The sequence below is a fragment of the Staurois parvus genome, unplaced genomic scaffold (genome assembly GCF_062004578.1).
Source record: "Staurois parvus isolate SC_StPar_1 unplaced genomic scaffold, SC_StPar_1.0 ptg000018l, whole genome shotgun sequence".
Lineage (NCBI taxonomy): Eukaryota > Metazoa > Chordata > Amphibia > Anura > Ranidae > Staurois > Staurois parvus.
The window spans coordinates 3,992,959-4,006,252 of record NW_028317814.1 but is presented as its reverse complement, the minus strand read 5'-3'; the positions used below and the strand labels follow the sequence as shown (position 1 = coordinate 4,006,252).

Here is a 13,294-nt window from a genome sequence, read left to right as displayed (position 1 = left end):
ACCTTCAGTTTTCACCATTTCACAAAAAGGCACAATTTAAAATGTACAAATATTTGTTATTTATTATACCAAAAGATGCTGCTCTGTGTGAAAATATTGTGTCATTAACTGATTAAACAAAATAAGTTTTATCTCTATATAACATTTGTAGCAAAATTCATATGTCAAATTGAATAAAGTGTCCACAGATCAACATAATCCAATGAATAAAAAGTGTCCATAGATCAACATAATCCAATGAATAAAAAGTGTCCATAAATCAACATAATCCAATAAATAAAAAGTGTCAACATAATCCAATGAATAAATAGATCAACATAATCTAATGTATAAAAAGTATCCATAAATCAACATAATCCAATGTATAAAAAGTATTCATAAATCAACATAATCCAATTAATAAAAAGTGTCCATAGATCAACATAATCCAATGAATAAATAGATCAACATAATCCAATGAATAAAAAGTGTCCATAGATCAACATAATCCAATGAATAAATAGATCAACATAATCGAATGAATAAAAAAAGTGTCCATAAATCAGCATATTCCAATAAATAAAAAGTGTCCATAAATCAATATAACCCAATAAATAAAAAGTGTCCATAAAATAAATCAACATAATCCAATAAATAAAAAGTGTCCATAAATCAACATAATCCAATGAATAAAAAGTGTCCAAAAAGCAACATAATCCCATGATAAGTGCTCTACCACTACCAAACACAGCCACTTACCAGAAAATTACGCCCCAGGCCATAGGAGGTCTGTACAGACATGAAGCTGTGTGTGATCCAACTTGGATTTTCCACTCCTAAGGTGTTCCGATGTTCTGATATCCTTCGTCTTTAAAAGTGAAGCACTAAAATGCAAAGAAAGATCTCTATAGTGAAGTACCACAATGGTTCATTGAAAAAAAACAAACAGATTCTACTCACAAAATGACAATTTAAAATATTGGGGGTCTTTAAAGGGAGGGGGCACTGATATAAGTAGGCCTTTCTGATCTATTGGAAGTCTTTTTTTAATCAATCATACATACCTAGGTGCACACAGTATTGATCCGATACTGCATCTGTCCTCCGCTGGCTCTAAGACTGAGAGCTGAGTGATCAAACACCACTGATTATTCAGTTCTCCCTGCCGCTCTGAGCAGAGAGTGGTGACTGTCTCACTGGAGCGCTGGGATGTGGAGGGGGGAGGGGGGCAGCTTGACTGAGGCTCTCAGTGGATCACTGTGATGCCGAGCTAGGTGCCAATGCAGACATTTGGGTGGATCTCGACTTTAAAGTTGTGTTCTATCTCCAGCATGGACCAGCCAACAGTAGACTTTAGCCTGCGTCACTCCTGCGATCCACAGCTTTGGATGTACTTCTCCTTTAAGGTGGTGCTAATATGAAGGGATGCTGAGCTAATGGGGGCATCTCTAGGGGGGGTGCCAATTGCTGATCTAGTGGTTGGTGACCAACCACTAGATCAGCAGTCAGCAACCCCCACCCCCCCTTAGAGACCCTCCATTAGATCAGAGTCTCCTTATATCAGTGCTTTCCCCTTAAAGACCACTTATTATATCAGAGTCACTTTATATCAGCACCCCCCTTACAGACCCCCATCTGATCAGAGTCCCTTCATATTAGCACCCCCCTTAGAGACCCCCCATTAGATCAGAGTCTCCTTATATCAGTGCTTCCCCCTTAAAGACCACTTATTATATCAGAGTCACCTTATATCAGTACCCCCCTTGCAGACCCCCATCAGATCAGAGTTCTTTCATATTAGCACCCCCTTAGAGAGCCCTCCTCATTAGATCAGAGTCCCCTTATATCAGCACCCCCCTTACAGACCCCCATTAGATCAGAGTCCCTTCATATTAGCACCCCCTTAGAGACCCCCAAATTAGATCAGAGTCTCCTTATATCAGTGCTTCTCCCTTAAAGACCACTTATTATATCAGAGTCACCTTATATCAGCACCCCCTTACAGACCCCCATCAGATCAGAGTTCCTTCATATCAGCACCCCCTTAGAGAGCCCCCCTCATTAGATCAGAGTCTCCTTATATCAGCACCCCCCTTACAGACTCCCATTAGATCAGAGTCCCTTCATATTAGCACCGCATTAGAGACCCCCCATTAGATCAGTGTCTCTTTATAGCAGTGCTTCCCCCTTAAAGACCACTTATTATATCAGAGTTACCTTATATCAGCACCTCCTTACAGATCACCATCAGATCAGAGTCCCTTCATATTAGCACCCCCCTCATTAGATCAGAGTCCCCTTATATCAGCACCCCCCCTTACAGACCCCCAATCGATCAGACTCCCTTCATATTAGCACCCCCTTTAGACAGCCCCCCTCATTAGATCAGAGTCCCCTTATATCAGTGCGTCCTCCTTAAAGACTACTTATTATATCAGTCACCTTATATCAGCACCCCCCTTAGAGACCATCAGTTGGTCTCTAAAGAGGATCGCTGATATAAAGCGACTCTGAGTCTGATCTAAAAAAAAGAAAAGAAAAACTCAGTAGTTAAACTAGTGCTGCTAGCACTGATGTGTGTTTCCACACTTCAAAAAACTACAAATTGAAAAAAATGCAGCCCACCCTCCCCCTATGATTATGGTAATTCATATGTGAAAAAATAATTGTGAATGATAATGGAAATCCCCAATGGTAAGCCAAGTATTAATGCACTCCAGTCTTACGCAATATATTGTATATACTGTGTAATCTCGCTACATATAATACTATATGAATAGTGGTGGGAACCTCCAATTTCATTCCAAAATGTGTTCTGCTAATCTCCAACTCAAAAGGACTTTATAAGTTGGAGCCAAGCCTCCCCTTGGCTAATTATAAATTACAAACTCCAGTGCCACAGAAGAACCACACCCCCAAAAAGGTATGAGCTGTTGCTGTACACTAGTGTAATACACCAAATAATATAAAACAATATAAATAGCGCAAATCAAAACCCATAAAAATTAAATATCAACCAATAAATCATATGAATAATAATATAATGTAAAATAAAAGTGCAAAAAATAAAATAAAAAAAAATAAAAAATATATAAATATAAAATAAAAGTGTCCAAAAGCACACATATAAAGTCTTTATTCCCAAATTCCTTAGTATTCCAACCAAAAAAAACTTTCTCCTTTTAGTATGTGCTTCCTCCATCCACCAGTGCTGTAACCAACATAAACCGCACTCACCAGATGCGGTGCGTTCCAATCGGCCATCTTTGATGTTGGTTTGAGATACACTCTGTCATCCTCTGCAAAAAGGCTGTGAAGTTTCTGAAGCTGTCCTTGGATGTTATGGGAACTATGTTTGGCCCGATGAAGGCAAATAAACAATGCTTTTACTGATTTTGTGAAATGTGAGTGGCCTGGTATTATTATTAATATTATACGGGGTATTAGCAATATTACACTATATACACTTTTTTTCTCTTGCACTACTGTGGAGCTGGCTTGGAAGGATATATCAGGAGTGATTGGAAGGAGAATCTAAGCCCTATATGGTGGAATGGAGTCCTGGAGGCTGTAGAAGGGGTACAGGATCCCCAAAAGTCGTAAAAGGCGTGTAATTCAAGAACATCTGGTGAGGGCGGTTTATGTTGGTTACAACTCCTCTTGGCTAAGCCTGAACTGCCACTGATAGACAGGCAGAAACAGCAATGCAGTGCCTATAATATTAGTCCTGCAGCACTGCTTTTGCCTGTCTGAGAGCGGCAGCTGCAAGATCCAACAAAAAAAGTCACACTGCTGCATTCACTTGATTGCGTTCAGAGGCAGTACTGCCTGCCAAACACAACAAGGGGGTTCATTTTTGCCCAGGTCATGAAGCAAAGCATCGCAGTCATGGCATGTGTACACACAACCTCTTCTGGCTTTTTTGCAGCTTAAGGGGGGGCAGTCAGAGGGCAGTAAAAACATGATGCAACCACCTGCTTTTACCGCTCCTCCGCCTTTCTGAACACAATTGTAAAAGAGTCCTGACAGGAATTTTCTGTACTTGCAGGGTCTTTAACTGGATGAATTCTGTAGAAAAGAAGATGTATTGCAGAGATGGACTGCTTCTGTTTTTTATTCTGGCATACAGTTTTACCCGCTTGCTGACCGCACTTATGAGTCTGCAGCAGAGCGGCTCTTCTGCACCGAATCACGTGTCGGATGCATGATCCGGATCTTCCGGGTAGGGGGTGTGCACTGGCCACCCTGGCTGAGCAGTGATTAGTCACAGCACAAGCCAGTCAGCGGGTCCTGGCCAATGATTGCTAGCCAGCACCCGCTGATTGGTGGAGAGGAAGACAGGAGAGAGTTCTGTGAATGTAAACAACACAGAGCTCTGCCCTATCAGCGGGGATGTGCCGGTTTTTGTTTCCCTGGCACATCCCTTTGCAAAAACAGCACACAGGTAATGCACCAAGCACTGTTAGGCACACAGCTAACCCTATGATTGCCCCTAGATGTTAACCCCTTCTCAGTCAGTGTCATTAGTACACTGTCAGTGTACTGTTATTAGCACTGTTCACTGTATTAGTGTCACTGGAGATGTCAGTGGCAGTTAGTCAATTCCCACAGTGTCAGTTAGTGTCATATTCCCATCCGTACTATCACAGTCCCGTTATAAGTCACTGATTGCCGCCATTACTACTATATAAAAAAAAAAAATTCAGTATTATTTATTTCAGGTACTTATATAGCGCCGTCAATTTATGCAGCACTTTACATATATATTGTACATTCACATCAGTCCCTAACCCTCAAAGGGTGCACAATCTAAGGTTCCTAACTCACATTCATACATACTAGGGACAATTTAGACAAGGTCCAATTGACCTACCATGTCTTTGGAGTGTGGGAGGAAACCCACACAGGCACAGGGAGAACATGCAAACTCCAGGCAGGTGATGCCATGGCTGGGATTCAAACCAATGACCCTAATACTGCCAGGCAGAAGTGCTAACCATTTAGCCACTGTGCTGTCCACAGTATCTATACCATACCAAAGTAGGTGCTATGACTTTTACGCAAACCAATCAATATACACATATTGGGATTTTTTTTTTTACCAAAAATATGTAGCTGAATACATTTTGGTCTAAATTTATGAAGACATTTTATTGTGTATGTATACTGTGTTTATGTTTTATACCGTTTCCCTTAATATGAGAGCTACCCTGAAAATAAGACCTAGTACTATTTTTGGGAATTGCTAAAGTATAAGACCATAGTTGCTAACATTTCAAAAAAGTTTGAAATTACACCTTTTTTTTCTGTGTGTCCAGAAAGCCACGGTAAACGGAGCATGTACTTTAATTAGGGGCAGAGCATTCGTTTAAAATGGACATGATTCTACAAGAAGCATATTATTAACATAATTTATTTGTTGCAGGTATATGTATAACGCCTACAATTTATGCAGCGCTTTACATACAGTATGTAACATTTAATTTTTAAAACACTGTACACAGGGAGATTTATAAGAATAAAGATGGAACACAGCATTTTTTTCCTAACAATATATGTTTTATAAACAGCTGTGCAAATATTGTACAACAAAAAAAAATTGCAGCTGCAATCATTTTATTCTACAGGGCCTCTGCTTTCAGAAAACCTATTATGTTTGGGGGTTCCAAGTAAATTTTAACTTGTGTATGAAACATTTAAAAATTGATCCAGATAGCATTAAGTGGTTAAGAGTTAAAGAGGACTTCCAGCTGAAAAAAAAAAAAAAAAGTCAGCAGCTACAAAAACTGTAGCTGCTGACTTTTAAAATACAGCCACTTACCTGTCCCTCTGCCCAGCTGTGTCCTCACCACTGCGGGTTTCACGGGCCGTCTTCTCTCCCTGGCGCCGGCATCTTCAGTGTGGGCACCCGGTTGTGACAGCTTTCGGCTTCACAGCCGGGTGCCCACTGTGCAATGTACGAGAAGCTCTGCGATTTGTGAATGGCCTGTAGCCTTCTGGGAGCTGTCACATGTCCCAGAAGACTTCCTTCGCTCTCTCATTTTTTATTTCCTTTTAACTCTCATTCTTTCCTTCTCTCTCTCGCACTCATTCTTTCTCTCTTTCCTTCTCTCTCGCTCTCATTCTCTCTCTCTCTTTCCTTCTCTCTCATTCTCTCTCTTTCCTTCTCTCTCATTCTCTCTCTCTTTCCTTCTCTCTCTCTTTCCTTCTCTCTCTTTCCCTCTCTCTCTCTCTTTCCTTCTCTCTCTCTCTCTTTCATTCTCTCTCTCTATCCTTCTCTCTCATTCCTTCTCTCATTATTTCTCTCTTTCCTTCTCTCTCATTCCTTCTCTCTCTCTCTCATTCTTTTTTTCTCCCCCCTCCCCCCCCCCCTCTCTCTCTCTCTCTCTCTCTATTTCCTTCTTGCTCTCTTTCTATATTTCCTTCTCTCTCATATTCTTTCTATATTTCCTTCTCTATCTCATTCTTTGTCTCTTTCCTTCTCTCTTTCTTCTCTCCCTCCCCATCTCCCTATTTTTATCTTTCCATTTCTCTATCATTTTCATCTTCCTTCAATCTCATTGCACTATTTCATGTTTTCTCTATCTCCTCATGCCTCTCTTTTGTCTTACTGCACATTGAAGAATATCTCTATTACACAATGTACATGTTCACATGATAACACGCAGTCAGTGTCCCAGTAATGTCCAGGCAAGTCTGTAGTGTAGCTAATAATATAGTATTGGTAACAGCGACCCTATGAACACATCGTTTAACCAGCTATACAGAGTATACAGAGTCTGTGGAGGTATTTCCATGACTCCTCTACACCGAGCAGTGAATAGACTGACCAAGCAAACTGTTTCAATGACTCCTGAACAGCTGCCATCCTGTTCTAGGTTATGCAGGCCATAGACGGTTTGTTTATCAGCCGATTTTTCGTCCGAAAAATGAAACATCAGTCATTCTGTTGCCACCAATGATTGCGAAAATCGGCTGTTTTTCACAAATTTTCCAGCATGATTGATAAAAGAAATGAGGAAGAACCGCAAAAAAAATCGGCTGATGCCATTTCCCCACTAACAGTGCGAAAATCTGCCAATTATTCTTTCGGACGTAAAATCGGCCGATAAACGAACCATCTATGGCCTGCATTAGACATCACAGGGAGGGTGAGGAGAGGGCTGGGCAAATGAAAACAACTTTGAAACAGCAATGGTTCTACTCACAAGTTAGTGGTGAGATGAGGAGAGCTCTGCAGTGGAGCAGAATAGTCCATGCTGGGGCTCCAGGCATCAGACGGCTGTCATGTGACAAGCATGGCAGGAGGTTGAAAATACAGCAAGAATGCTACACTGACTGTGACTGGACCAGCCTCCCAATGACATCACTGTTGGATTGTGCATAATGCAGGACGGCCACATCTCCAACCCCGCCCACTCATACAGCATAGCCAACAAGTAGGAGGCAGGCTCCTCCTAGGGGGTGTTCCTTTCAGTCTCTGTCCACATGAGCAGTAATGTAGAAAATCAATGTACCCCGATGTCTGTGCAGAGTTGTGGCGGTAATGACAGCCATCCAGTGTCCGTGAGCGGGTCTGATTTCCGGGACTCTGGCCAGGACAAGGACATGCCGGGACATTTTATTAAAATCCGTGAGCATCCCGTGAGTGTTGGCAACTATGTAAGACCTGCCCCGAAAATAAAACCTAGCTGTGATCAGGGCTTTTTTTCAGCCGGAATGCCGTTGCACCACCTCCAGCACTGGCGCTGTGCACACCAGCATCTACCGTCTCCTATAAACACAGAAGCACGGATTTTGTGTCTGCAAGTGACAGTCCCTCTTGTGAAAGCACCATGCGCTCCCACAGAACCTCCCTACTTCTGTACTCACTGTGGGACAGGGAAGGAACAGATATCTGCGGGCGCAGTGTGCAGTGTGTTTAGGGGCGGGGTATCTCCTCCTGCAGCCTAATTCATTGAAGCCGATGCCCCAGGGGTTACCGCTGGCCAGTGTGGAAGAGGCGGTAAATTGACAGGTGAGTTGCAGACAGGGTGCATAGGTGAGCTGCGGCTGGGGGGGGTTGCAGAGGTGAGCTGAGCAACCCACCTCTGCACCACCTGGCCTCAGCTCTGTACCCCCCCTGGTCACAGCTTGCCTCTGCACCCCCTGGCCACAGCTTGCCTCTACACCCACCAGCCACAGCTTGCCTCTGCACCCACCAGCCACAGCTTGCCTCTGCACCCACCAGCCACAGCTTGCCTCTGCACCCACCAGCCACAGCTTGCCTCTGCACCCACCAGCCACAGCTTGCCTCTGCAACCACCAGCCACAGCTTGCCTCTTCACCCCCCGGCCACAGCTTGCCTCTGTACCCCCCGGCCACAGCTTGCCTCTGTACCCCCCGGCCACAGCTTGCCTCTGCACCCCCCGGCCACAGCTTGCCTCTGCACCCCCCGGCCACAGCTTGCCTCTGCACCCCCCCGGCCACAGCTTGCCTCTGCACCCCCCCGGCCACAGCTTGCCTCTGCACCCCCCGGCCACAGCTTGCCTCTGCACCCCCTGGCCACAGCTTGCCTCTGCACCCCCTGGCCACAGCTTGCCTCTGCACCCCCCAGCCACAGATTGCCTCTGCACCCCCCAGCCACAAATTGCCTCTGCACCCCCCAGCCACAGTTTGCCTCTGCACCCCCCAGCCACAGCTTGCCTCTGCACCCCCCAGCCACAGCTTGCCTCTGTACCCCCCGGCCACAGCTTGCCTCTGCACCCCCCGGCCACAGCTTGCCTCTGTACCCCCCGGCCACAGCTTGCCTCTGCACCCCCCGGCCACAGCTTGCCTCTGCACCCCCCGGCCACAGCTTGCCTCTGCACCCCCCAGCCACAGATTGCCTCTGCACCCCCCCGCCACAGTTTGCCTCTGCACCCACCAGCCACAGCTTGCCTCTGCACCCACCAACCACAGCTTGCCTCTGCACCCACCAGCCACAGCTTGCGTCTGTACCCCCTGGCCACAGCTTGCCTCTGTACCCCCTGGCCACAGCTTGCCTCTGTACCCCCTGGCCACAGCTTGCCTCTGTACCCCCTGGCCACAGCGTGCCTTTACACCCACCAGCCACAGCTCCCTTCTGTACCCCCTGGCCACAGCTTGCCTCTACACCCACCAGCCACAGCTTGCCTCTGTACCCCCTGGCCACAGCTTGCCTCTGCACCCACCAGCCACAGCTCTCCTCTGCACCCCCAGCCATAGCTTGTCTCTGCACCCCCCGGCCACAGCTTGCCTCTGCACCCCCTGGTTACAGCTTGCCTCAGTACCCCCTGGCCACAGCTTGTCTCTGCACCCCCCGGCAACAGCTTGCCTCTGCACCCCCTGGTTACAGCTTGCCTCAGTACCCCCTGGCCACAGCTTGCCTCTGCACCCCCAGCCACAGCTCACCTCTGCATCCCCTGTTGGCAGCTCGCCCCTGCACCCTGTCTGTGGCTCATCTTTGCACCCTGTCTGTGGTTCATCTCTGCACCATGTCTGTGGCTCATCTCTGCACCATGTCTGTGTCTCATCTCTGCACCATGTCTGAAACTGTCATTTCACCTGTCAATTCACCTCTGCAACACCTAACTGCAGCTCACAACTGTCATCAGCCGGCCTTCTCTATAGTAACCGTCATCCACAACTGCCTTCAGCTCACCTCTGCACCCCCTGTCTACACCTGTACATTAAAAAAATAAGACATTCCCCGAAAAGAAGACCTAGTGTGGTTTTTTTTAGCCAAAAAAAATATAAGACATTGTCATATTTTTGAGGAAACACGGTAGTTGAAAGTAAAAAAAAAATTTTCCCCAAAATTTTCAGCTTTTATTCATTTATATCACAAAAAAATTAAAAGAAAAAACAGTTGTGATCAAGCACCACCAAAAGAAAGCTCTATTTGTGTGGAAACAATTATATAAATTTCATTTGGGTGCAGCGTTGCATGACTGCGCAATTGTCAAAGTAACACAGTGCCAAATAGTAAAAAATGGCCTGGTCATTAAGACGGTAAAACCTCACAGAGGTCAAGTGACTTTAGGACCATTTCACACTATAGATGTCCAGATGTGTTCCAGATGCGTTTCTGCATGTGTTTTTTACACTTTTTTGGCATGTTCCGGTGCAATTTTGATGCGTTCCGGTTAATTTTTTCCTCTTTCTTTTTCGTCGATTTAAATAGGGACATGTGCATTCCAGTGCGTTTTCGTGCGTCCTGGTGAACTTTTGAAGCATTTTACCGCGTTCCAATACAGTTCTGTACAGGAAAAATGCAACTTGTTCTACTTTTATTCTGCAACTGGAACGCACTGGAACTATGACACTGACAACCACATAACCAACTTCCTGTGCAGTTTGGATGCAGAAAAAAAAGCAACTGAAACGCGTGCAGTATGAACTGGCCCTTAAAGAAACACATTGCTGAGAGGTAGGAGGAGGCAGGTTTGTATGTTTTTGTTATGCGTCCAGGTTACACATTAACCACTTGCCCTCCAGAGGATTTACCCCCCTTCCTGACCAGGCCATTTTTTGCAATACAGTGCTGCGTTACATTAACTGACAATTGCGCGGTCATGCAACGCTGCACTCAAATGAAATTTACATCCTTTTTTTCTCACAAATAGAGGTTTCTTTTGGTGGTATTTGATCGCCTGTACTTTTATTTTTTGTGCTATAAACAAAATAAAAATATTTTTTACTTTTTGCTATTAAAAATGTCCACTAAAGAAATTTTAAAAATCACATTTTCGTCAAAAATGTAGGCCAAAATGTATTCTGCTACATATCTTTGCTAAAATAAAATCCCAATACGTGTAAACTAATTGGTTTATGTAAAATTGATAGCGTCTAAATGGCGGTATAGATACTGGAATTTAAATTAAAAAATGTCTTTGCTAGTAATGGCTGCAATCAGTGAAATTCCGACATTGGGTGGGAACTAACTTGGTGTCGCTGACATCCCCAGTGACACCAATACAGTGATCAATGCTAATAAAAAGCACTGACACTGTACTACTGGCACTGGGAAGGAAAGGGTTAACATGTGGGGCGATCAAAGGGTTAACTGTGTGCTGAGTGCTGTTTTACTACGTGGGCTGTGTCTGTGTTTCACTGTAAGCACACTGCTTTGTATGGCTGTGCTATGCAGAGCCATACAAAGCAGTGTGCAGGAGCTGACGGGGGAGAGATCTGTGTTGTTTATACGCAGGTCTCTCCCGCGTCGGTAATACTTGGAGATCGCTGGGTGGCGGTGGGGCGGTGGCAGCTGGGACCCGGAGATTGGCAGCTGAGGCCACGAATGGTGGCGATGGTAGGGCGAGCAAGCCCCCTACTCGAAGCTACAAAATCACATACATATACACACACACACACACACATATATATATATATATACAGTATATATACACATACATATATATATATACACACATATATATATATATATATATATATATATATATATATATATGATTTTGCACACCCATGCCGCCCTGTAGCAGTATTTCTGCTATAGGGTGGTGTGGAAGTGGTTAAGCTCTGCCCCTTTGGTAAGTGATATCACATAATCAGATTCGGTGTGCTCAGATAGCTGACATTCTGAGAGGACGGAAGTGTTACCAGAGGGCTGAAATGCTGAACACGGTGACATGGTAAAGGTGCAGCCTTGTCCATTACTAGGAGCAGCCTGCAATGATCTGCAGAGAACAGAGCTTCCCATAGGACACTGCGGGGCTCATACATCCGGCTGTAAAGCACGCAGCAATTTTCTCAGTACAATCAGAACACAGGCGTATTGTTTTCTATGGGCCCGTGCACACAGCTGCAGGAAGATCATTCACGCTGCCTTCAGATTTCCAAAACTAAAATGGAGAAATCTTGGCCCCTGGCCCTGCCTATGGACCATATTTCAGGCTCTTTGTACTAACGTTTATGTGCATACTGGGCAAACATCTCTATTGGCCTGCTCAGGGCCGACCTGTAAACATCAACCATGAATAGTCAGCTCCCACCGCCAGCAATACCCTCAGTGACATCACGCGCCCCGTGTACCTGAGCCCGTTACGGGGGCTATGGCTGGCGCTGATGTCACATCATTGGGACTTGTCGGTTACAGTCAGCTGATACTTGGACAATGGAATAATTTGGGCTGCCACACTATGAGCTGGCTTCCCTGCTGGGACTTGTAGTTCTACAGGCACAGATTGATATTAAAGTGTGTGTATAGCCTCCAGTTTTGGACAGGGAAGGGTTTAACCCCTGCCAGGTAGTCAGCACCTTGTGTACCTTTAGGAAGAATCCAGAGACAGCACAGGAAGTGAGAGGAATTAGAGCGGTGTCCCCATTGGAAGCTTTCACCTCACCTCCTTCTCCAGAGACAACACAGGAAGTGAGAGGAATTAGAGCGGTGTCCCCATTGGAAGCTTTCACCTCACCTCCTTCTCCAGAGACAACACAGCTAGGTCTCGGTCACACACGGTGTGGTGACTCCGAATGAGCGAGTCGCTCCCCTCCCCCACACACACTGACTGGCCCGGTTGCTTAGATACCGGAGAGTGCAGTCAGGATAGAGCGCCCTCGGCCTGTGTATAGTGACATCTCCTCTCATCCTCCCCAGCAGGCTGTTACCTAGGAGACAGGGAAGCAATGGCTGAGAGTATGTTCATCTAAGGCAGGGGTCCTCAAACTGCGGCCCGCCGAGCACATTCATCCGGCCTGCCGGCAGGGCACACTAAGTACAGGGGCGGACAGGGGGCTGCTGTCTCTTACCTGGCTCCGGTCCCACGACGATCCAGTCCAGGATGCGCAGCTCCTTTAATCCGGCCGCTCCCTCACTCGATGTCAGCGCTGCCGTTTGGCTCCGCCTCCTCACCGGTGATTGGGCGACTGTACTGTAGCTCAGGAAAGGCACACAGGCGGCCAATAACCGGCGAGGAGGCGGAACCGAGCGGCCCCGCGAACATCAAGGGAGGGAGAGGCCGAAGTGAAGGAAGACAGCTGACCGCCCGGTAAGTGTGCCGTGCAGATGGTACTGCTGCAACCAGGTATGCTGGCTACAGCAGCACTATGCTGGAACTGGGGTCGGCTAGTTAAGTGTCATTGCTGTCAGTGGGAGGAATAGTGCCCCATCATTGGTGTCACTGATAATAATGATGGGGCATTATTCCTCCCACTGACAGCAATGTTGGGGCACTATTCATCCCACTGACACCAATGATGGGGCACTATTCCTCCCCCCACTGACACCAAGGATGGAGCACTATTCCACCCCCCCCCCACTGGCACCAATGACATACTATTCCTCCCACTGACACCA

At 46.0% G+C, this 13,294-nt stretch overlaps 1 protein-coding gene across 2 annotated transcripts in view; it reads right to left on the bottom strand.

Annotated features, from left to right (window-relative positions):
- Positions 1-12,862, bottom strand: part of NSMCE1 (NSE1 component of SMC5/6 complex) — a 433,288-nt gene extending 420,426 nt beyond the window's left edge. The window contains exons 1-2 of one of the 2 annotated variants that reach the window (XM_089682179.1): positions 12,748-12,862; positions 739-863 (exon numbers count right to left, since the gene is read on the bottom strand). In XM_089682179.1, the coding sequence (XP_089538305.1) occupies positions 739-780 (42 nt within the window). In that variant the 5' untranslated portion in view covers positions 781-863; positions 12,748-12,862. Of the gene's footprint in view, positions 1-738; positions 864-12,747 lie in introns of those variants that run through there. The other variant, XM_089682187.1, reaches the window with a different exon arrangement.
- Positions 12,863-13,294: the final 432 nt, after the last annotated feature.